The 21392-nt window shown below is 42.9% G+C and overlaps 1 protein-coding gene across 3 annotated transcripts in view; it reads left to right on the top strand.

Annotated features, from left to right (window-relative positions):
* The window catches only part of LOC130524037 (receptor tyrosine-protein kinase erbB-4-like), a 173900-nt gene extending 152804 nt beyond the window's left edge, over nucleotides 1-21096 (top strand). For 2 of the 3 annotated variants that reach the window (XM_057029737.1, XM_057029755.1), the window contains 8 exons: nucleotides 10221-10376; nucleotides 11462-11537; nucleotides 12930-13076; nucleotides 14217-14314; nucleotides 14763-14933; nucleotides 17184-17433; nucleotides 18101-18262; nucleotides 18395-21096. In XM_057029737.1, coding sequence (XP_056885717.1) covers nucleotides 10221-10376; nucleotides 11462-11537; nucleotides 12930-13076; nucleotides 14217-14314; nucleotides 14763-14933; nucleotides 17184-17433; nucleotides 18101-18262; nucleotides 18395-19041 — 1707 coding nt within the window. In that variant the 3' untranslated portion in view covers nucleotides 19042-21096. The remainder of the gene's footprint in view (nucleotides 1-10220; nucleotides 10377-11461; nucleotides 11538-12929; nucleotides 13077-14216; nucleotides 14315-14762; nucleotides 14934-17183; nucleotides 17434-18100; nucleotides 18263-18394) is intronic. The other variant, XM_057029746.1, reaches the window with a different exon arrangement.
* The last annotated feature ends 296 nt before the right edge of the window (nucleotides 21097-21392 follow it).

Raw genomic sequence — 21392 nt, 5'->3', positions numbered from 1 at the left:
TCATATTTATTCACATATCATCGATTACAATCACAACTGTTTTCAAAACTATGCATGGGTTTGGAGATGAGATACCATCACACACACACACACACACACACACGCTTTCCTGCCATTCCCGTCACTTTGACTACACATGCATGAGCACTTCAGGGTGTTGTGGTGATGGAATGAAAGTTCATCATCAGGTGGTGCTAAAAAAGCAACACTTTATTTTGAAATTCAGGTTGCAGATCAGCCTGAACTGGATATAACTGGATCACAAAAATCTCATTTCACTCACATAAACATGCTCAGAATAGCTGAAAGGCTCCTCTTGGACCCACAGGACAGATGTGCGTATTCATGGAAGTGCATTTAGTAATCAATTAGGTGGACAAATGGGAATAAAGTAACTGGAGGGACAGCTGATGAAAGGACAGGAGGGATTTCAGGGCGTCTCTCTGACTTGGGACAAAGGCCTTCCTGTCCTCAGAAGTACTAAATTTCGGCATAAATGTGTTTTGATTTTGAAGTTGAGTGGTGTTTCAGGACACCACCCAACTCTGTCACCACTCACTGGGTCAGAATGTGCCATGAAAACATTTTGTGAATGTGCCATGAAAACATTTTAATTGCCAATGTCATCAGTAACGAGGCTGCGGGGCGTGAATCGCGTATTTCCCCTCTCTCCTGTCCAGATGGAAAGCAACAGATATTCCTTTAAAGAATTAAAGCTAATGGCTCCATTACCTGAAAGGCAAACGGCACCGTATTCATGAGACTGTCCCTCAACAAACACACCCGGACACACACTCCGTACATCTCTCTTCACTTTCCACACTTCCAGCCTTGCAAAAGATCAATCATAGATCACAGTTAATGTCCCCATTATGGCATCCTGTGATTGCCCTTTTATTATCCCACTAATTATCTCTATCATCATTATTATCATTTCTTCATTACAGTTCATTACGCCGTGCCCAAAAGAAGATGGTATAATGTTCCGAATCTGATGTTTTTTTTCATTCGTAGGGTTTTTTTGTTTCTTTTCTTATCTCCCTGCAGATGGCCAAGTTCACAGGCCACTTGAGCAATTACGGCTTCAGCCTAAAAAAATGGGTCGCATGTTTAGATGCTTCATGTAAAAGTGAGAATCAGCCGGGGCTTCAAACAGGTTTCCAGGCAGCGTTCGCTTCACTACATCCAAATGTGAGCGCTCATATCAGTCAGTAATATCACAGTCACTAGTTTGTCTTATCTGAGAGAAATTTATGAGCACGGGGCCGCATTCACTTAGAAACAAGAGCGGTACAAATTTCAAGGCTCGTGTGGTGGGCAACACATCAAATCCAGAGCGGCTGTTTACTGGAAAGATGCCACACGTTTCCACCGTTGCTGTGCAAACAACCGTAGGCTGTCTTTGCTCATTTCCCCCCACTGGAAACCAAGCAGCCCGTGTTGCCTACAGTGGAACACAAGCAGACGCTCGCTTTAGTCAACAGGGTCACTTACTCATCTCTGTTTAGGTAAGGAAATGGAAAAGTAGCTTCTCCGTCTTAGCGATGTAAGCTGAGCGCATGGTGCTGGCGCATGGTGCTCATTCCGCCGCAGTCATGTCACGTTTTCATGCATCTACTATGATGAATCGATAATCAGACGATCATGCATGAGTCTCTATGTTGTTACTATAATTATTGTATTTTAGGACGTGGGGCTTTAAGAGCGTAGAAGAGAAGATGAATAGCTACGCTGTGGTCTCGCAGATATGTTCAGAATCTTAAACATTAGTGGGAGTTCGCATTACTCGGTGGAACTAATTATATGCCTTTAAATCCTGAATATTTTGCAATCATTTGTGCCACTATGGAAACCACCACTTTCCATCCAACATGAAAGTCCAAAGACTAATTCAGATTGCATCTTCATTATTGTGCATACTATTAGAGGTGGAAGTGATTATGTTTTAAGTTTTTGAGGGATTAACGTGTTCCCGTTTTTCTGAATTGAACCACTCTATAAACACTATAGACCCTAAGAAAGATTCAAATTTTTAAACATACTTTGCTGGCCAGAACAGCATCTGATTGAACTTAAGATGGTTTATTAAAGACATTGTTTTGTGTAAATTTACCTAATGTTGTATACATTCAAGATGAAGTCTTTTACATTTGTACCAGTGTTCAAACAACATTAATTTAGCTTTAAATCATGATGTTGGGACGAGTTCAACTTCTGCCGTGTCATTTTAAAGAGCAGATTTAGAGACAGTCAAGAAAAGAAAAGCGGGAATCGAGGAAAACACCAGCATTGCCTGAACCCTACAACCTCGTCAGATGATAGATCGTGTTCTGTCTTTGCCCGCCCCCGTTGCAGCCCGTCTCCTTAACTACTAATCGGATATTGTATGTAGAGGCAGGCGCGGCGCTCCTCCAGCCGCAGGTCAATAAGAGTGATGGTGGGACTCGAAAATGTATATGAAAGTCATTCACATTCCAGCAGAGGAAACACTGTCATGACTTTCTTCTTCTTTCTTTTGAAGGCACATTTGTTGCAGAAGTGACCCTACAAGAGCAGGTCAACTGCAACCTTTATTTCTAACACAATTGAAGTCCAATGAAATCCAGTTGAAATCTGTAGTGATTATGGCTGGTTTGCATTTGCACAGCTGAGCCTGTTGGACAGATGTTGCATAAGTATGATGACATCACTGCAGAGCTGTCCACCTGAGCTGGGCTCTTGGTATCAGGTAAAGCCAGGCACTGAATCCAGTGTTCTGAATCTGGAATACAGGGAGTCTGGTGACATGAGAGACTTCTTCGTCTGCAAAAGCAGGACTTTGGGGTCCTGTCAATCACAAAAGAGTCAGGTGAAGCCCTGGAAGGACTCGTATTACAAATTATTTCAGTACCTCAGCTCCACATTCAGTACATAGATGATATTTTAGATAAACTTTTGGAGTCTGTTACTCGGCAGGGGCTGATCAAGTCTACCATCTGTCCCGAAGAATGAATAATCCCGCTGGTCTGAAGAGGAAGACGCGGTCAAAGTGACAAAAGAGAACACTGCAGAGACGGACAGTGATCCATGATGTCACGCCAAGAACATTAACACGACCATCTGGTGTCGCATTCTTCTTTCACTCACACTCGCCTTAATGGCCTTGGTGCCCCCATCGCTGGACCTGAGTGGGCCCTTCAAGCACAAGGTCGCGTTGCTGGCATGTGTTCTGAATCTGCCACCTGATCCTGAAGGGACACGTCGGGGCCGGCGCCCGGCTGACAGGTAGCGTGGTCGCGATGCACAATCTGGGTCGCTCACGCTGCACGTGTGACATGGTCTGTTTCATCTGGACCACAGACGGCAGCAGCTTCATGAGAAACCCGAGCCAACTTTATATCTTTTTGAGGTTCCTGTAAGACTCCCTATAATTGAGAGCGAAAGAAACAATTTTTTTTAATCTGAAATTAAAATCTGTGAGAAAAAAATCAAATGTTCTCTTTAAACAGATGAGTTGCAACACATACCGCCTCATTCATCCGTTGGAGTAATACTGGGATCCTTTATTTAGGTGGTAAACTTCTCTCCGTACCTGATGCCAATGTGCCCTTTACTTTAGTTTTAAGACAGTAAGCAAAGACGCACCATCAGACTAAGAGGATGGATTTTATTTATTTATTTAACCAGATTTCCATGCCCAAAGGCACGCGCTCCCTTTCCCTGTTGCCTTGCATGAACGGTGAATTAGCCGCTCGGCGTGCTGCATCCTCCCGTTATCAAAGTATAAATGACTCTGGAGGGTTTTTGCTCACTGACTTCACTTGGAATTTATTGAAGTAATATCCCTGCAGTGACAGTAGCAAAAGAAAATCAGAATTTAAAAAATTTAAAAAAACAAGCTGCTGGAACATTTTCTTTTCCCTGACATCAGTTTGACTCATCAGTGGAAGATTATTTACACCGAAAATGTTGGCTTTTATTAATAATACCAGCACTGGTAGGTGCATTAGTATTGGGCTGCTCCTCTTTCCATCTGTCCGACACCACCCTCCAACACTCTGCCCTCCTCAGAAGTGAATCCAACCTGTTTCCAGGGCAACACTCTTCTGCAACATTCCCTGTCACCTAGCACCTTGCGTTACATCTGAATGGGTCAAGACTGTCTGAAGCTTAGCTCGGTCAATCTGAATCCATTTATTTGTAATTTAGGGCAAATATTCTACAACGAAACGCCTAAAGAAAGATTTTGATTTTGAATTTCATCCATTACACTGGGCTGCTGCTATGAAGTCTTGCTTGGTTCCTTTGATTATTCCATTTGTCAACCTTTCCTGCGATTGTCTTTTCCTTTTCTAGCTGATCAAGAGCTGAGCTGGAATTGAGTCCTGACCTGCTCATTAGTTTGGAAGCAGCAGATCAGAAAAAGAAAGACAAAAAAACTGTGACAGCAGGACTGTTAACTCCAACCACGGCCAACTGAGGTCAGCCTCTGCTCGGGTGCCAGAATGACAGTAACAGAAGGGAGGTTGAATCCCATTTAGAGTGACGGCTGCATGACAGCTCTTCAGGAAAAACACAACCACCTCCCCTCAGGATCACACCCTGATCGCCTGCATAGAACAGCACCGACACAGAGTAAAACATAACCCTGTCAAGCTCCGGGTGGGATTTTAGATCCAATGTGCTGCACGCAGTCTGTCCACACAGAAAAATAAGGGCTCCATGTGGCTGAGCTACATTGATCAGCACTAGTGGATCTAACATCACTGAGCTAATGTTTTAATTGTGTTCTCTACAAAAGAAAAGCAAATCAATAATTTTGTTCTTTTGGTCTTGAAAAGAAAACCCCTCCACAGTGGACTTTTTTATAATTCCAGCCGTGTTATTGGAGGGAATGACAGCTGTGATCTGTCTTCTTGAATCTCCTCCTGACAAGCTGTAATTTTAGCAATTGAATCTAAAAGGGAGGTTGAAAAATGTAACTGACACAGCAGCTCACCTTGGCCAGCCGTTGCACAAAATATCTCCATGGAGGTTTGAACTGAGCAGAGTGCAGAAATGCACAGAACAGAAAGCAGTCGTCTGTGGTGTTGATTCCTTTTATCTGATGTTTCGTGTCTTTATAAGTACCAGAAGATAAATGGTTAGTCTGCTGGGTTTGGAGGTGAGGCTGGTCTCTCGTGGGACGTTCACAGGCTGTAGGAATTACTGTGTGCATGTGATGTAGCTCACTCTTTGTTTTATAATCATGATTTTGATTTTGTTTGTTTAAATTAATTTTTGTGTTGCATTTATTAGTCCTTATTTATTGAAAATTCCCAAAAAAGGACATTTTTATTGATACAAAATATGCATCTAGATGTTTATTATCAGATAGAATGATTCAGTTATTCAGTATTGTATCATAGCTTTATTTGTTCTTACTGCTAATGTAGTTTCAAAAAATCTTCGGAAAACAAACACAAAAATGAGTTACAAAGATTCATATAATTGGTAGATTAGACAGTGAGAATAAAGACAGATACTGACAACCAGAAGAAGTAAATGTATTCAGGTTTTCTTTTAATTTCCTCTCAATTTCGTACGAGGTCAGATTATAAATCATCGTTCTGATATGCGCGACAGACATTCATACCTACACTTGATAAAAACAGAGAAGCCTGCAGAAGGGAGTGTTTGTTTGCTCACAAAGTCTCTGCTCCTCTGAAGATGTGGCGGAAGAATCCGCATCGAGCATTCATCAGAGAGAATAAATGTATATGGACAAAGTTTTCACCCCCCCTCATTTACCGCTAACACAACCCGAGCTCAAATTGTTCGTATTCAGGCTGCCCCCTTACGCTGTTTTGTAAATTCATTCTGACACGTTGAAGCTTGAAATGAAATGAAAGCTCACCGCTTTCATCATTACCGCCTTATCGCTCTCTCCTCAGTTTCTCCTCCACATTGGCCTGATTCGTTTCACCTCATTCCTTGAACAGTGATTCACCTACTTCCATGCCAGCCCAAATCTTATTATAGCCAAACAATGCATTAAACATGTGCTACGTCAAGCAGACGCTGCGCCGGTGTCACCAGGCTCCAATAAAACTGCACCGTTAACACAAACCAGACAGTCATTAACACCCTGTGCCCCCCAGAAAACATCCAAGGAGGCATTCAGAGACAGAATGGGACCAGATGCCTCGTGTCCTCCTGCTCTGGAAGATTCAAACATCAGTGAAATTACTCTCGTTAATTGTTGCTATGTTTTAATGGGTCTGGGTTTCTTTCCTGCATTTAAATAGTGTCCCTGGCTAGCATTAGCATTTAGCCTCATGAATGCGACACAGCTTACCATGCTGTAAAAACACAGTGACGTGTTCATTTTGATTTTATGCGACTCTTTATCTGGTTAGTTTTCTTTTTTTATATGTATTTTTAATTTTTTCACTGTGTTTTCTCTTCCAAATTTTGGGGAGTCTGGACATGTAGAAATTATTGTAAAGCCCCAATTAAATTCCCAATTAAACAGAGGTCAGGGCTGTCGCTACAACAAGCCTGGTTGCATTTTATGAAAGTTTTTAATAGTAATTTTAAAACTGACAACTTCCCTCCCTCAGTCTAGCTGTTAATTTTAGTTGATGTAATAAGAATTTATAGTGATTTGAATCCATATTTGCTATAACTGCCATATAACATCATCAACTGACTGGAGCATCTGGACTCTGATTATTGTTTGCCTATAAAACTGGACTATAAATTAGACGCAATAGATAAAATCATTTTGAAGGATATGTTTTAGTATATACTTATATGTTTTATACTGAGTTAATGCTCCATAAATGAAACAAATACAAGTGTTTTTATGGCTTCAGGAGCTCTGAAATAACCACAAGGTGTGTTGCGTGTGGTTCTCTTGACTGTTGAGCAGGAAGTTAAGCACCTCTCTCAGGTGCTTTTCAGCCTCTCTTTTCTTCTGTAAATGAGATTTTATTCACTACTAAAGTCTAACAAAAGGCCAGGAGAAGGTTTTTATCTACTGAGGGAGCGCGTCAGGTTTCACTCAAAAGAGTGTGCAGGCAAATACGGTGACTTTATCTCCTGTGATGATATAATCTCTCATCATCTGGGTCCAGTAGTTTTCCCTCAGCCAGTGTCCTCCAATCCTTCAGTGGGAGGACACTGGTGCCCAGGTCCCCTGATATATGTCCAAAGGAACATCCAGGGTGGACATCAGGGAGGTATCCCAACGCTCTGACCGCATTGGCCGGTTGTTACTGATGAAGAGGAGCAGAGGCTCCTCGTTGTTTGGTTTCTCATTATTTCCGTCACCAGGTGTTGCTCCTGACTGTCGGTGTCGGTAACAGCGTGTTTGGGTGAGATTCACCTTTGGCTTACATCCTTCCACGTCTGCCTCGATCGGTAAGAAAGTCTCCACTCGCTGTCTCGATCGCAGAAATCCAAAATTCTGTTCCCACGGCTCCGGACTCAGCTGCAACCCAGCAGGCGTGAGGTGAAGTGTTATAATGAGGTCTATATATCTGCAAAAATGAATGAAAAGGGAGTGAAAGTGTATGAGCAGTTATTTTAAAACCCAGTGGCTGGGGTCATGACCGACTAACCTGTCCATATGCAGGCTTTACTGAAATGCAAAATGCCCGACTAAAATTACCTTGAGTTATGTTTCATACAAGTCCAGGCATCTCTTAGGCCACCGCCACTCAAGCCCTCACTCATTCATGCGCCGTCCTTTTGTCCACCCCGTCCCATTACAGCCAAATCCAATTTGTTTTGGTCTTAAACCAGGCGTTGTTTTTCTGAGCTCTTCAGACAAAGTAGCTCCTGCCGTGGCACAACTGGTCTGAAACGCCCCCCCCCCCTCCCTTTTTTATTTCTCCTCTCAGACACTTCCATTCTTCTCGTCAAGCTGACTCTTAGAGTTATGCACTCGAGGGCAGAACGGAGGTGCAGCAGCAGTTTGCAGAGCTGTTCTTTTCTTGATTGATGACTGTTGGCATTTTCTGCTAGACTCAAGTGTCTGTTGGCGCTACCACCTACATTTTCCCACTGTGATTGTGTTATGTTGTCTTTTAAAAGCCAACGTATGTTTGCCTATAACCTAAAATATTCTCCTGGGGGGTGGGGGGATATTAGTAAATACATGTAAAGGCTGCAGTGTTGTGCTTCCTCTCAGCACGGGTTGTAGTAAATGGGAAAGTTTGTTCCGTAAGCATGTCTGCACTTCCCACTCTGCACACTTGTATCACCTCCCACTCCCATTCTCATTCTGCTGGCAAATTAAAATTCACGGGTTGCCAAGCCATCCATTCTCCCTCCGCTGTTTAATTGTCTCGAAAATTGAGGAGATTACCGGACGCAATTTCTGTACAAATAAGAATCTGTCAGGAACCTGGCAGTGTGTAACATGACATACACACACATGTGCTTGAGGTATCCCACTGCGGATCGCAGGTGGGATACCTCCGAATCCCAATCTTCTGTCTTTTCTCTTCCCCCCTGCCGGTTCATCATGCTGAGCAATAAAAAAAGTGGGCTACAGAAGGGCGTGCAACACTGGAAGGAAGGAACATCCCTCACTGAGAGACGGATGGAGAACACACATCATCCCTCAGTGCGTCCTGGTGCCGATCAGCTTCCTCTTTTCTTGAAGGTCACATCATAATTTTGGTCACTGGAAGCACGGGGACATTAGAATTATGTGATTTTATCTGGTCCAATTCAGCCATGGAACAAAGATTCCATGTGCCACCAGTGGAGCTCCTGGATTTCCTTCCTTTGTCCGTATTTGCTTCCACGAGGCTGCGGCGTCTGGTACCTGATGACAGCCACTCAGAGAAGGAATGAATCATTGTATCTTCAGGGTATCAACAAACATTAATTTGTGCTTTCTGAAACAATTTTTATATATTTAGGCACCTAACAAAAGCTGCCAACAGTTTAGAAATCAACATGCGGCCAAGTTGGCAGCAGTGATTAGCAGCTGAGCTAACATTTGGCTTGCACAGGATTTTGGAGCCTGGAGCCAGAACGTCTATTCTTACAAGCCAACATGTCGTTTAGATGCCGTTTAAGAATGTCATTGAGCAGGTGCTTTAACATTACATCATATCTTTATGACATTACCAGACATGTTCAGCGCTTAGGTTCCTCTTTTAATACCAGCTACGGACAGTAGATATTATTCTCAAAGAGTGGGCGTGGCCAAAAGTAATGGCTTACCCCTCTCTCTGTCACACACACACGTCACATTTCTGGTGTATAGCAGACGTGATTGGAGCTCAAAATTGGAAAAACAGCAGTGTGATTGTAGCTTTAGTGCCTAAATCTCGCGACGCTCCCTCAGCCCCCACACCTTCAACCCAGCAGAGCCCTGCTCCTCCTCTTACAGTTTTTTCTGCATTATAGCCCTTTGTACTTAAATTCAGTTTGTTTTCTTTTAAACCAGGCCTTGAGCTCCGGTCACTGCAGAAGTACCCCGCCACCCCCTCCTCTTACTGTTCCACTTCTCAGACATTTTCATTCTTCTCTTCAGACTCCTCTTAGATTTATGCACTTCAGAGTAAAATGGAGGTGCAGCACAAGCATGCAGAGCTATTCTGTTTCAAAGCTTTTCTTTTTTTTTGTAGATTGAACTACTCAGTTTTGAGGTGATTCCAGTTTCCACAGGAAGAAGCTTTGCAATTATGTGCAATTAATTAACGCGAGCCTTTGAAGGCTAATGCAGTAGATCTTACTCAGTTCTGACGCAGCAGGGCATTAATAGTCTGTGCAGATGTGCAGCAGTGAGGAGAGTTTTCCCAAACAGCTAAAAATATCAGAGAAAGGCATTTCCTTTGTTGAAAGCAGATGGTATTATAGTCTGAGGGTGGCTAAGAAGCTGTGAAGTGGTCTTCCAACTGTTGAGCAAATGTAGTGAAGGAAATGTTGCACGCCAGTCACGATTCTCAATCCTCTGGGCCCTGATTTTAATTGAAAACCCGCCTCTGGGTGGATGCTTATGGATGCTGCTGTTATTACACCGGCAAGCCTTTTGCAAGAAAAAGGGCTTTTCTGCAAAATAGCTGCCGACTGACAGGAATTACAGCCATAACTATCACTACAGTATGATAATGATGATGGCGCAAATCACTATAGAAATGAGGGAGGGGTGATGTCCAGATGGTGATGTGCATCCTCATGTCTATCGCTGTACACTCCATTGTTTAAAATGGCTGCTTCTATGTGTGCGTGCGTTGCAGGGAATGATGTATTTGGAAGAGCGAAGGCTTGTTCACAGAGACCTAGCTGCCCGAAACGTCCTGGTCAAGTCTCCCAACCACATCAAGATCACAGACTTCGGGCTGGCTCGCCTGCTGGATGTGAATGAGAAGGAATATAACGCTGATGGAGGAAAGGTAAAGTCCAGCCCTTCGATGGATTTACACTACCCAAAGTGTCTTTGAGACAGGCTATGCCTTTCTGCACAACAGCAACACCTAGACATTCACTGGCCTGAGTATAACTGTGCAAAGTAGGGGTTTTAAGCATTTCCACCACTAGATGGTGCTAAATTTCACAACATTTACCTGTAAACATCAACACATTCATGTTACTTGAACTAGTAATGGTTTGCAGGGCCGTTGCAGGATCACTATTACATTTGCTTCACCCTTAGCTGCATTTTTAATGTATTTATTTTCCTAGAGAACAGCAGAACAATACTTGAATAGTTGTTTCTGAGCACGCCATTGAAGTGAATTACAATAGGCGTGCGTTATCATTCATTAAGTTTTTCTTACTTGAGGGAGGTACTTAGCACTCCTCAAAAAGAGATACTCCTCCGCTCTGTTGGACCATTTTATTTACCACTGGGGAACGGAGATCTCTAAACTCTAAACGTAGTGAACAAAGACGTGCTCAGAGCTGTGCACTCACGGGCTCCTGGCCAAGGCTTTGTTGATCCTTTCCATCTTGTTTTTGTTTTAAAAGCCTCTTGTCTCAGGAAAGCCCGATTTATCCCCTCTCACCCATTTTCTAGTACGTCCATCATGGTTTGTGTCAGTGCAGACGATTGTGGTATTATCCCCTCCACCGAGAACAAGACAGACACACGCAGACATTGTCTCCGCCTCTCAGCCTCCAACACTGTAATCAATAGAGTTGGCCTTCAAATCTAATCACAGTGTTAAGCTGTGTTCCAGACCGCTGTGCTGTTTGGCCCGTCTTAGTTCTATAATGTTTGTGTGTGTGTGTGTGTGTGTGTGTGTGTGCGCGTGCGTGCGTGTGCTTGTGTGTGTTTGCACGCTCATGTGTATGTGTGTGTGAGTGTGTGTTGGTTATAAATGGTAAGTGAGGACTCAAATGAAGTATTTGCACTACAGAAGGAGGACATCTTTGTTTGGTAGCCACCTGTCTCACTTTCTTTGCCATTCAACAACAAAAGTTCTAAAAACATGTGTGAGTAGGCTGTGATTCTAATGCTGCCCCTTGTGTCTGGCAGATGGCCATCAAATGGATGGCCCTGGAGTGCATCCACTACAGGAAGTTTACTCATCAGAGTGACGTGTGGAGTTACGGTAAGGCTGGACAAAAAGCAAGACTAGATACAGTGATGGGCAACATGAGTGGAGCTCTGCATATTCGAATGGTCTCAGTTGTTTTTTGTTGATTTGGTCATTAAAATGAGCATGCTTCAAATTGTAAAATAATTTTTTTGCACAACTTTTGTGACTGGTTTTCTGTAGAGGGAGTCTTTTGTGAGTAATTGAAGTAATATGTACATGTTCTTTTCTTAATTCACACCATTTAGATTCATGTTATTCTCCTTCCCCATTTCCCTTCCATCTTCTCTTCCTAACAGTAGAGAATTTTACTGTTAATATTTCTACTCAGCTGTAAATTTTTGTGGAATAAGATCAAATTTTATTTGAAATATTTCTGAATTGGAATGGGTTCCAGGAATGGATCCAATTTCTTCCTGTATTTTATATTTTCAATGCCAGATGCCACCAAATTTAACAAAGTAGATTAAAAAAGAAAAAAAAAGATTTGCCTAGTTTAAAGATACACTCCTCCAACTTTGCATGTTGCACCCATGTACGCTGAGACTTTCACTTCATAATATGCTTATTTGGAAGAGAAATGTAAGACAAAAAACCTGATCTGACTCCAGTACAGAAATGATTCCATCACTATGGAGATAATTAGCGGAGAGTGAGCATCAATGTCTGACATGCTGACTTGGAAATGAAAACAAAGCCCAGTGCTGAACCAGAGCGCACTTAAAAATGTCTACAGTGTCAAGACACAATAGAAAATGAATCTAAAGCAATCAGACTCGTAGTAAAATATTCCTCCCATTTAGATCTTGCAATATTTAAATTAGGTTTTACAGTCATCAGTGTGTCAGCCTCTGCACTTATGAGACTCTTATTGCTATAGTGCTGCCATAAAGTCATTAAAAAAGCATTCTGGAACAAAAAAAACTACACAAGATGGTTCATATCAAAGAGAATAAAATGTGTTTGATTAAAAGTATCAGTGTGGTTTAGCGTGTCTGCGTCCCCAGCAGGCCTTTATGTCTGCAGGCTATTGTACTTCCATGTGCATTTACTGTGCTTAGCACTCATTAGCTCATTGACATGATTAAAGCTGATGAGTGCAGAAAGTTCCCTTTGACTGATGACTTTGAGGAGTCTGATTAGTTCCTCTGTCCTCTGTTGACTTGCCATCTCTTTTGCACACTTCATTTCACTCCATCCCATTCTGGTCTCCTTCTATTCTCTCATTCCTTGGTGACCTCTCAAGATTCTTCTGTACTCTTGTACAGTGTTTTGCTTCTGTGTTCCTCTCTACTTCTTTATTTTTCGTCTCTAAATTCACTTTTATCTCTCTGATCTTTAAACTGCTCTTTTCTGTGTTTCGGCATATGGTATCTCCATAATTTGGCTCTACATTTCTCGTTTTAGGGGTCACCATTTGGGAGCTAATGACATTTGGAGGGAAGCCGTACGATGGGATTTCCACCAGGGACATCCCTGACCTGCTGGAGAAAGGAGAGCGCCTTCCTCAGCCCCCCATCTGCACCATTGATGTGTACATGGTCATGGTCAAATGTACGTAAGACTAAGAGAATCCAGTCCAAATATCAGTTAATGACCCGATCAACTAGTTTCTCACCTTTAATACAGCCAAAGGTGATAAATATCCATTGAAACATCTTTCAGAACCTGTTTTTTTTTGGGGGGGGGGGGTTTGTGACCTCCACATGCACGTGGACATTCGGTGCTGTCGTGGCCCTGGGCAGGAGATCACAGGAAGTGACGTGACCTCTGGCCGCTTCAGCCAGGGGGTGATTGTGGGGGGGTGTCACTCGGTGCCAGCTTCACCTCAGCACCATCTTAGCTTACTTAGCTTCCAAGCTACAGCCTCTGGGCCTCCATGTCACCTTGGCTCGTCCTGACACGCTGTACCTGTGCCAACCTGGCGAGCAGCAACACGCTCAGCGAGCCGAGGTCACTCTCACCTGCCTGTTCCCCAACTATTTTTTACACCAATAAATGCATATCCAAACATGTAAATGTAAAGGCGCTGCACGAGATTCTCCTGGGCACAAACGTGGATAAAAGACGCTACGCACACAGTGTCAAATGTCTTGCTTCTGTTTGCGTTCAGCGTGTCTGTTTCTTTTGATCTGTGTCTCTTTTATTGGATGCCTGGATGAGCTGTTCTCTGGGCCAGACCACGTGACGGCTTTGGCTCTATCCCCTCGTATTCGGCACAAAATTGGCAGACACGATCTGTTACTCCATATGGCCATTCCATTGATGAAACGGCATCTTAAGCGAGGGGAATGTCATTAAAATGAACAGAACTCTGAAAATATGGGAATTGTTTGATATGGGACAAACAACATATGAAGTATCAGCTTTTCATCGATTTCTGATGCATATTTGCATGCAGTGATGTATTTTATAGTATTATCAGCTGTTCAGGAATATAGATCAACTTTGCTGCAGGAACAACGTGCAATCAGGGGTCAAAGATGTGCAGTCCGGAAGTTTTCAGTCCCTTTCGCCTTTTTCATCTGCTGTTACGTTGCTGAAAAATCAAAACGCATCAAATATTCTCTCTTCTATCTATACTCAATGCTTAGAACGACAAGGTAAAAAGTGAATTTTAAAAAGATGTGTTATATTAAATGTATTAAAAAGAGAAAAAACAAAAGTATTGCTTTGACATTTAACGTATTCCAGGCTGGATGATCGATGCCGACAGTCGGCCCAAGTTCAAGGAGCTGGCTGCAGAGTTCACTCGGATGGCTCGTGATCCCCAGAGGTACCTGGTCATCCAGGTATGACGCGTTGATCCCAATCACGCAGTTTTAAATTGCCTATTACACAAGATAATAGAGTTTTCCTGCCGTCTGCTTCTTTAATAGACCTTGTAATAGGTCGCATTATAATTTTCTGGGTTTTTTGACATTGGTAATCTTGTAATAACAATATTTTCTAAAAAAAAATTGGTAAGGAAATTAGCAGTGGATTTATTTATTTAATCCAATTAGCTCATCTTTTCTTTTCTTTTTTTAGTTTGCCTAAAAAAGATAAGCTTAATTTTATCCGGCAGAGGGAAAATTCACTGCTAAAGCAGCTCACACAGACAGTAAAGTGCAAACATACATTTTGCATTCAGAAAGAAAAAAGCGTTTGGGATTTTAGAAAAAACATATATCTTTGCTGTGCATGCAAATGTGACGCATAACATTACAAACCTGCAACTCAACTTGTGCCTCTGCTCAGGGTGACGATTGCATGAAGCTGCCAGGCCCAAATGACAGTAAGTTCTTCCAGAGCCTCCTGGCTGAGGAGGAGCTGGAGGACCTGATGGATGCAGAGGAGTACCTGGTGCCGCACTCCTTCAACATCCCACCGTTGGCGTACACCCCACGCACGCGCATGGACTCCAACAAGGTTTTCTTTTTTCATTAATACCATGTTTCATTAACACCTTGCAGTAAGAAATATTTCCAATTCAATTACAATTTGTTACAGTTCTAACATAATAAGCAGGTTTATCTATTTGTGGTTCACTTTTTAAGTAGGTTAGTTTTTGTTGCTGGCCCTCTCTTCCATTTGGTTCTGGGTTTAGCATCAGGCTGACAGCACTGAGATGGAAACAGAGGCAATATTAAGTCAAACAAGCAAACAGATCATTGAGATTGTTCCTCTTAAGTGATCTACGATTGAGCTTTCTCAGCGTGTGCTGCAGGAGTCTAATGTTTGAGCCTGAGATATTGAGATCTCAGAACAGAACTCACACAGCTTCTGTGTTTTCGCTCTCATCTCCTGTCCGCTCGCTCTTTTTCTGCCAGCTCCGCTCGGTCTTTTGCCGTCGTGAAACTATGGTAATTGCCTTCCAAATTGCCGTTTACAGCCAGATTCCCTCGATTCTTTAACTGCTCGCTGTCTGTCTTTGGACTTTAATCTATCACAAAACCAGCCAGAGCCAGACAACTCATCCGTTTTGTATTCCAGCATCCCTCTGTGTTCAAGTCGGGATAAAAATACTCACCGAATGCCAATGAGAGACACGGCTCCTTTTCTGGTCCATCTCAGTGAGGTGACACATTAGTTGTTTGCGGAATATTTTGAAAGTTCCCCACACTTTCAGAGCTCTCTTTTTCACAGTGCACACTGAATTAATGAGATGTAAATTTTAGCAGTCTTCTCCCACAATACACACAAACTAACATAAACAGGACTGGCATCAACATACAATTTACAGATGTAAATATTTCTATATCCACACAGATTTAGCTCGTTATTAACATAAATAGATATCTAAATTGCGGCCCAAGGCCAAATACTTTCTCAGCTTTTGACGTTCATTTAAAATGACGCTGCCTACCTGACTTTTCAAATATTCAAGAGCACTACTAGTCATTTAAACTCCACCAAAATGCCCTGTTAGATATCTCAATGATGGTGTGTGTGTGTGTGGGGGGGGGGATGTGATAAAGGGCCCTCAAGGCTGTCTGCTGGATTACCATGATAAAATGCCGGAGGGTACCCTGCTGGCTCAAAAAATGTGATGAATTTCCAACCATGTCTCAGCTTTACCACAAGAAGGTTGCTGAAGGTCCATCACGCACCCAGTTGACACACTGGTTTTCTGCACGCATTGGTGCAATTCACCCTCCTTGCACCATGGATAATAATAAAGTAACGTTGACATTTTATCGCTCGTCAACTTCAAGTATTTGTTTCTAAAGCTGTGGTAGTTTAAATTTGTGTGTGAATTATGTTTTTCCAGTTCTCAGTAATTTTCTGAGCTGCATAAGAAGTCCAGATTGTCTCAGACACCCAGAACCTGACCAGCACACAGGCAACAGTGAAAAAACTTTTTTAACAGGGAGAAACCTTGAGCAGGACCAGGGTTATTCTGAAAGGCTGAATAAAGGAGAAGGACAGATAGGCTAAGGGAGAAGGGCAAGAACTAGAAAAAGAACACAGTGTTACTATCTGCAACTATGTTAATCTGTCAGAAAGCCAATGCTCTCTGTCTGATTTGGGATTCAATCCCATGACTTTGATCATCGCTCAGAAATTCTGGAACTTGAGTCACTTTTTCTAATCACCACATTTAACCATGAAAAAAAAACATGAAATGAAAAGAAAAACAAATTCCAGAGTTTTCTTATTTGCATAGTCCTGGACTTTTAATGGGATGTGCAAGAGGAATTAAGAAAATACAGTAAGGGAATGAGAAACGCAGCAGAAATGTCTTGGTGGAAACCAGATAAATTGAAATAAAGCGCCCAATAGTGTTCAAAGAAAGAGACACACACAGGCACGTAGCAGGACAGGGCTGATATGGTTGCTTTAAGACGCTGCTGCATGCAGCTATTTAATTAAAATCATTTTAATTAATTCGTCCTTGGCAGTCCTGTTGAGAACTGCTGGTTGTCTCTCATGCTTGTCATGACTTAACATTACAGACAACAATGGCACAAATAAGCTTTTTTGAATCTTTGAATGTGTTTGTTTGTTTGTTTAAATTGGGCCAGATTTAGAGCTAAATATTGGAGAACACAAACATCTTTAGAATACCGGAGCGGAAATAAAGAGGAATTCCACACGTTCTGCTTTAGTTTGTTTCTCCATCTCTTTATGTTGAATCCTGCTTCTCTCTGTTTAACCCTCGCCAACTTCTCTTTCTAGAACCAGTTTGGCTATCAAGACCCCAGTTTTAGCATGGAAAAAATGCTGGCTACCTTGCCGAGGGGGGTCTCCGGTGCCTCAGTGTCCGGAGGCTGTCTGCCCACTCAGGACTTGGCCTCAGGGGTGCAGGTGGGGGGTGGATTTATTCGCAGCAACCAAGACGACCCCCGTTGCAATGGCACCCTGAAGAAGCAGGCCTCTCCAAGGACAGGCACCCTGGGGGCAGTCTCGGCTCTGACTACAGGACAAGGTAAAGCACAGTGTTTTCAGCAGAATAATGATCCCCACACTAAGTGTGCAAAAGTCGGATAAATAGCAGAACACAATCTTTAAAATGAAGCCATCTGTTTCTCTTACTGTGATAAATGCGTTTTGCCCACATTGTTGAAGATCTTAAGCTTTGATCTCGCTCCCGATTGTAAACATATTACCGCGTATCAGAGTCATAATTTGCATTTGTTGTGCTGGGTTTTCAAAATCTATCAAAATGCATTTCTACAGCGTTCAGCTCATTTGTATTGTGTTGGGTTTTAAATCACGTTCTTTGCATTGATCTCAAATGTTTTTTTTCCTGGTCTGTTCGCATGGCCAGGAGCCAACTTTGCTTTGGTTGGAGATTATCTTTGTAATTCCAGGTTTTTTATTAAAGCGTTTAATGTTATGGCTAATCACTCTTATGACAGCGGATCACTTATCACTCACTCATCATCAGGCTGAGTCAAAGATTTCAGCACTTGTACAACATAACAGCAGAGACTAGGCAACGGTGGCAGGTCCAAAAACAAAATTTAAGATCCTCTCATTAAAATTCAGACACGTCGACATTAGTCACCGTCCAAGATGTTCCTCATAAAATGAAATGGAACAGAGGATCCTAAAAACAAGTGGTTATTTAAATTTGTGTGGTTCCCATGCAGGTATGGCTTCTAAAGTACCCCTTTTTGCTTTCCAAAAAGGTGGGGGAGATGACAGCAGCGGTCAACGTTACAGTGCTGATCCAACCGGTCTGTTATCAGAACGAGGAGCGAAAGGAGACCAGGATGGCTACATGGCCGCCATGAGAGACAAGAAAATCTCAGGTGATTTTGTCACTATGTAGCCATTGACAGAAATCTAGATCAAATGTGTCTTTATGTTTTGATTACAGCATCTAATCGAGTCTCACCATCTTACTTATTTTTGAATTTTTTATTCCAATTATCTCAACCCAGTGGAAGAAAACCCCTTTGTGACGCGCCGTAGGAATGGCGACGCACATGCGGTGATGGATGGAGCAGGCTGCCACACCCTCCACATAGCTGCAGCTGCAGCTGCACCCAAGAATCAGCACATTCACGGGGACGATGAGTACATCAACGAGCCTCTGTACCTGAATACTTTCCTAAACCCTGGGGACAAGAACGGATTAACCGGTGGGGTCTCCATTCCTGGCCTTGGCTCCTTAGCTGCCCAGGCAGCCTCACAAACAGCCACCCAATCAGCACCAAGCCACACTGTCTCCACCTCTGGATACGCAGTAGCTCCCGGCCATCTCCCCCACCTGTCATACCCATCACACACCATGCATTCTGGCCATTCCGGACATGCGCTTCACTCTGGCATAGCTAGCAACACCATCATGAAAAATAAGAAGGCCAATTTTGACAATCCCGAATACTGGCAGCACAGTCTACCCCCGAAGTCTTCGCTCCACAACCCCGAGTACCTGCAGGACTGCAGCACGCGCTTCTTCTACCGACAGAATGGACGCATTCGTCCCGCTGTTGCAGAGAACCAGGAGTACCTGTCAGAGGCAGCGATGAAAGCCGGCAACGTTTTGCCACCGCCTCCCTACAGACAGAGGAACACTGTAGTGTAGTGACCCACCTGTAGCACAGTGGAGGAACGGAAAAAGGAAACTGGGGGAGGATCAGATATGAACAGTCCTTTCATTTTTAAACAGTGACTGGGGTTCTCCTAACAACCTCTATGGCATGACTTTTCTGATCACCCTGACAGGACTGGTAGAGGAATAGCCTTACACAACACGCTAACCAACTTTTTTTGCACCGTCCTTGACTCACACACTCAAAACTACTCAGACAACTCCGAGCTGCTGCTCTACAGCACCGTTCTACCATTTTTGAGCAGAAAGGTACCAAACTAATAATAAAAACAAGATGCTTATAAAGAGGCAGAGGAGATTCAAACTAAGATTGTCCCAAAGACAGGATTGTTGCTGCCCCATCCATGTTTCTCCCTCCTTCACCCATTGAAATGTACCCAATTCAAGTCACACTCGTTGCTATTGGTTGTGTGCAGGCTCTCAAATGGCACAAGCACTGGGAGGAGTGGCGTATTGAGTAGGCGAGATGAGCTTTTTCCACACGCATGACTTTCATGCCAACCATATCATGCCTAAGACATGTTAACATGGCTGCACCCGAACGCACCACTGATAAACCTTACATTAACTCATGAATAAATACGAGCATAGACCCTCAAAGATAAGTCGCTACCACCTGAATTGTATTCCAGCAGTGCGCTTGTGCCGTGTCGATAATGGCAGGCGGTGATTCAGCACGTACAAAGGGTCAACAGGAAAGTAAATGTCACCAGTTTTATGGAAATTACCCACCTTCACCCAGTGGTCGGTGGAAACCATGCAACAGATTATCGACGTGGCTCGTGTGGGATTTGAAAGGTTGATCACTTAAAAGATCCCGGTGCCACTTTTGTTGCTTTTTCATGCCGATGTCGTGAGAAAAGCACGGCACTTCTCACTTCACACTGACATTCTGTCATTTTGAGGCCTGGTGGGACAAAGAAATCCAGTTGAAAGTGTGTGAGAGTGATTCAGCCTCCACTCTGGCTTCCCTAGCTATAACAACAGGAAAAATTAAATAAAGCAGAGGAACAATATCCTTAATTGAACTCATTTTGAGTTTCAGAAACATTCAGGAACGCATCTCAGATGGATAATATAACTCAATTAATCTGACTTTTTGAATCTTACCATTTTTATTATTCTCTGTGTTTCAAACCTCAGCAGAGATAATTAGAATGATAAAATCTCCTGGACTATTTTCTCAGGCACTGAAATGTTCCCTCCTTTTCATTCCCATTGAAGGACTGACCCTTTAATTAAAAACACACCCTCCCTAAGAACTTTTCTCCATTGCGATCCCCTTTATTGTGACAAAAGCGCCATTTTAACATTAATCTGCGTTTCTTTGAGATATCTTTCTGTGACTGAGTGATAATTTTATGAAATTTAGATACCACATAATGCTCATATATGCCTGACTCCTGGCATACGGGGGCGTGACATCCAAAGCTCATGGGAAGAGCCAGACATCACATCTGTGCTGCTCATCTGGATCATTGCTTTCTCCTGTCTCATATTTTATGGAGAATAATAATCTTTCAGTGAAAATCCAGCTGTGGCACACATGACCAAGTTATTATTAGAAGTTAAATCCACTGACAGGGAGTCAGAATCCTTAAATTGCATCCTTAAACCACTCGCACTACAAGAAAATCTGGGAAGATAATCATTTCCAAACAGCCTTGTCTGGAAAAGCTCTGCTCTTCCCTGGAACGGTAAACCGGACCTCATACTGACCCAACTGTCCTTTAGCCTGAGCGCAGCTTTACTTCATTTGTCCCTCTTTTCAGTCTTCTGTCATTTATGTGAACTTTTATTGGGTCTTAATGTAAATTTGTGCAAGAGCACAAGTGGCCTCTCCAAGCTTTTTATGAGGAGAAACTTTGGTCCAGCGTGTCTGTTTAAGTTATTACCCATAAGGCATTAGTGGGAGTGCTTGTAGACTGCTGTACGGTGTGTTTAAGTGCACTGACAGCAGTGGAGGGTCACCAGAAGCTTTGTAATGGATCCATGTGGAAAAATAAAGTCAATCTCCTGGAGAAGAAAGCCTACTAGTGCTACTCCCGTCACAAGGGGCTTTTAGCTTTTTGAATGCTAATTCATCCACTCCCCACTGTTGTTCTGCAGGGAAATCACGCTACCCAATGTCTCTCCCTGTGCACCAGCTGAGAAACCCTGCACGACAGGCAATAGGATGTAATCCCGCAGTGAGGGGGAAAGCGTGATATTGCCATTCCAGAAATGTTATCCAACCAATGCATCAATGTTACAAAAGCTAGTGAGGGAAATGGTGCAAGTCCACTGTAAGCGACAGAGGGGACCGAAGACGATTACCATTCTCA

The sequence above is a fragment of the Takifugu flavidus genome, chromosome 1, assembly GCF_003711565.1.
Source record: "Takifugu flavidus isolate HTHZ2018 chromosome 1, ASM371156v2, whole genome shotgun sequence".
NCBI classification, from domain to species: Eukaryota; Metazoa; Chordata; class Actinopteri; order Tetraodontiformes; family Tetraodontidae; genus Takifugu; species Takifugu flavidus.
The sequence above is the reverse complement of the archived record's forward strand: the minus strand, read 5'-3'. Positions and strand labels throughout refer to the sequence as shown.